General features: G+C 48.6%; 1 gene segment (V, D, J or C); it reads right to left on the bottom strand.

Annotated features, from left to right (window-relative positions):
- Positions 1–2,033: 2,033 nt before the first annotated feature.
- Positions 2,034–2,838, bottom strand: LOC138160746 (immunoglobulin kappa variable 3-11-like). The segment is given in 2 exon segments: positions 2,034–2,494; positions 2,793–2,838. Coding segments are annotated over 2 exon segments (507 nt in total).
- Positions 2,839–3,405: the final 567 nt, after the last annotated feature.

Raw genomic sequence — 3,405 nt, 5'->3', positions numbered from 1 at the left:
CCTCTTGTCCTGTCTGTATACTCTGAAGTTCAGGATGAGACTTTTTCCCCTGACCTAGGTAAATAATATGTTTGATGGATTAAAGCAAAATTGTTAACCCATTTTGAGTTGCCTTTCTTTGGAAAAGCAGATCTAAGAACCTGTATTGGCAACCACCCTGGACATATATGTCGGGGTGCTTGCTGCTACGCTCCCCCTGAAAGGGGAAGCAGAAAGATATTCCCTGGATGAGGTCAATCAGGTAGAGCAGAGTCACTCATTTCCTCCACACAAAAGACCTGCTTAACCCAACTGAGTCATTGCACACACTAACAAAGACCTCAGTAAGAGGCAGTGATAACTTATGACTCCTCTAAGACTATCCCAGGAGGCTGATACTTAAAGCACCAAAACATGAAGCACTTTCTGGGACTTCTGCAATCCCCAGTTGCTCGTGGTCTTCAGTTCTGAGACTCACTTGGATGGCTGGAAATTTCCAGGGCATTTCTGCACCTCATCAATGGCATGGGTCCTCCCCATGGGCCCCCAGGCCACTATACTAACAGTGGATTGAGAAGTGTTTGTTAGAGCCTACTGTGTGCCTGACCTTGGGACGCTAAGGCACAAGTACCCCATCCATAACTTCCTGGAGCTTACAAGCTATTGCAGGGAATCCACAAGCAGATACACTATTTGGTTTTCTGTTCCTTAGGCCCTGAAAAATGCTAGTTGACTTTGTACTTGTGGATAAAGACACCCTCATAGTCCCTATCAAGCAGCTAAGTGATGCAGTGAATAGAGTGCTGGAAGGGGAATCAGGTAAACGTGAGTTCATATCCTTCCTCACACACCAGCTGTGTGACCCTGGCCAAGTCACTTAACCTCAGTGCCTCAGTTTTCTCATCTGCAAAGTGAGGATAATAATAGCCCCTCCCTCCTGGGATTGTTGTGAAGATCAAATGATATTTGTAACAGTGATTAGCACAGTGCCTGGAACACAGTAGTTGCGACATAAAGGTTTACTACTTCCCCTAGCACGTGCTCCCCATTCCAAGTTAGGCTTCTGGGTCTTTGAATTGGGCAGACTGGCTAGTTCAGCACAAGCCCAACATTAGTTCTCAGTCTCTGGGGAGGAATAAGGACTTGCCCGGGGCACCCAACTGAGCAAGCTTTGAGCAGCCTCTGCTACTGGGAGAACAGTGAGAGCTCAGGATACAGTGAGGGCGATTCCTGAAGGAAAATGCCACATTCCCAGCCCTTCTGGGACTGTAGTCTGAAGGCTTTTATATCCCTAAACCCAGTCACTGGGACTGGCCTTTTCACGAATGAATCTGAACTCCTGAATTGGCTTCAAACCAGCTACTTTCCTGCTCTGGGCCCATGAGGGTTGGGTCCATTCGTGGCAAGAGAGAGTCTTTGGCACAAGAGATGGCCTGGATGAAGTTTCCCTAGCCTAAAGATTCCCATCAAATTGCAATGGAAAATTGATCTGTCTTGAGGGTCTGGCCCAGGCTCCTCCTGAGAGACATCCTTCTATTCTTGCCTTAGGCAGGGTGGGGTGAAGACAGGGACCAGGAGAGGCAGGAAGTGATAAAGTGTCTTTGTTATAGGGGAGGGACCTTTGGTGCCTTGGAGGTGATCACTCAGGTACTTTCCTTGGCTTCTCTGGGCTGTAAGGCAGGATAAATGTGTGAAACCCTAACCCTGCATGCTCCAGGCCTTACTCAGAGAAGACTGAGATGCATTACCAAATTCAGGGGACTCCTGCCCTCCTTTGTGTAGACAAGTGGATAGGCCGTGGGGTTTGGTGTCAGGAAGGTTCAAATACTACCTTAGATCTTTAAGTCATTGTGTGACTCTGGACAAGTGACTCTGTCTACCTCAGTCTCCTCATAAGTAAAATTATGAGTAAGGAGTTGGCCTCAGTGGCAGGGAGACCTGGACTAGAATGGTTTCCATGGGGAGAATAGCCAAGTTCCTTGAGGTCCAGAATGTCTCCTGACTTTTCTTCTGGTCTGGCTCTTACCTAGACAGCCTGGACAGCCTAGAAGCACTCAGTGAATGCCCAGGGAAGGCAGAGAGGCCACATTACATAGCTCCCACAGCAGGTTGTATACAAGGGGAAGTAGCTGGGGTACTGAAGCCTCTCTGATCACCAGGTCTGGGCCTTGGAAGGTTTTTGTTCGAGAATATATCACTGTGAGAGGAAGTTTAAGACCCTGCTGACAGTAATAGATAGCAGCGTCCTCAGCCTCCATGCTGCTGATGGTGAGAGTGAAATCTGTCCCAGATCTACTGCCACTGAACCGGGCAGGCGCTCCAGAAGCCAGCCTGGTGGCCCAGTAGATGAGGAGCCTGGGGGCTTGGCCAGGCTTCTTCTGGTACCAGCATAACAGGTCATCACCATCACTATATGTGATCTTCTCACTGGCCTTGCAGCTCATGGTGACTCTGTCTCCTGGAGAGGCAGACAGGGAGGCTGGAGACTGGGTCAGCACAACATCACCATGGGAATCTGAAAGGGAAAAAAAGATTAAAATAGAAGTATTTGGACATCTATGTCAAATATAATGTAATTAATAGATGTATTCAAATCCACAAAGACCAAAATTAACTTAATTGGCCTCAAAACACTTTGTGTTTTTCAGAGAGACATTATAGTTTCTACAAACCGGGTCCCACCTGAGCCTGTGAGAACCTATCAGCGTGCTGGGCTAACTCTTTATCTCATCTAGAGGCCAGGTCACACCTTAACCCTTAACCCTTAATCCTGGCTCTCCTGAAAAACTGTCCCCTCTTTTGGTATGTCTTACCCTGAACCCAGAGCAGCAGCAGCCAGAGAAGATGGGGCAGAGACATCCTCCTGTCCCTGAACACCTGCAGGCAGAGACCTCTGAGCTCAGAGTGAGACAGAGGGAGGCAGAAAGATATTTATATCAGAAGCAGCCCCTGTGAAAGGCCCCTTGGGGCTTCCTAGGCATGACAAGCCCTGGGTCACGAGTGTCAGCCCAGGGACCACAGATGCCAGGCTAGGACAAGCTGGTGGGGGGGGGGGAACCATACGTTGTGAGACTCCCTGTTATATCTATCTGATACTGTGACCCTGTGGGTTCATACCTTGTGTGGAGATGTATTTGTGCCTTGTATCTGATGTAGGAACGATTGCCACAGGTCATGATGGATCAAAAGGAATGTCTGTTCTGTGCCCCTTCAGGAAGACTAGATTTCTGAAGCCGTCAGAGAGAGCTCCAAGCCCAGAGACCTGGGGTGCTGTTCAAGGAGGTAGGAGGTCACTGTTTGAAAGTTTCTGGGCTTTATTTTTAATTCTGCCTCCCTACTTCTGGAGAGACTATTCTTCCAGCTGAGCCAATGCATTTGACCGAGCAAGGTCCAGCAGAGACCATGAGAACAGAGGAGAAAGACAGG

This window comes from Petaurus breviceps, unplaced genomic scaffold, assembly GCF_028583685.1.
Source record: "Petaurus breviceps papuanus isolate PSGF00001 unplaced genomic scaffold, PetGlider_PUasm1.0 182, whole genome shotgun sequence".
NCBI lineage: Eukaryota > Metazoa > Chordata > Mammalia > Diprotodontia > Petauridae > Petaurus > Petaurus breviceps.
This window is presented reverse-complemented; position numbering and strand designations above follow the sequence as displayed.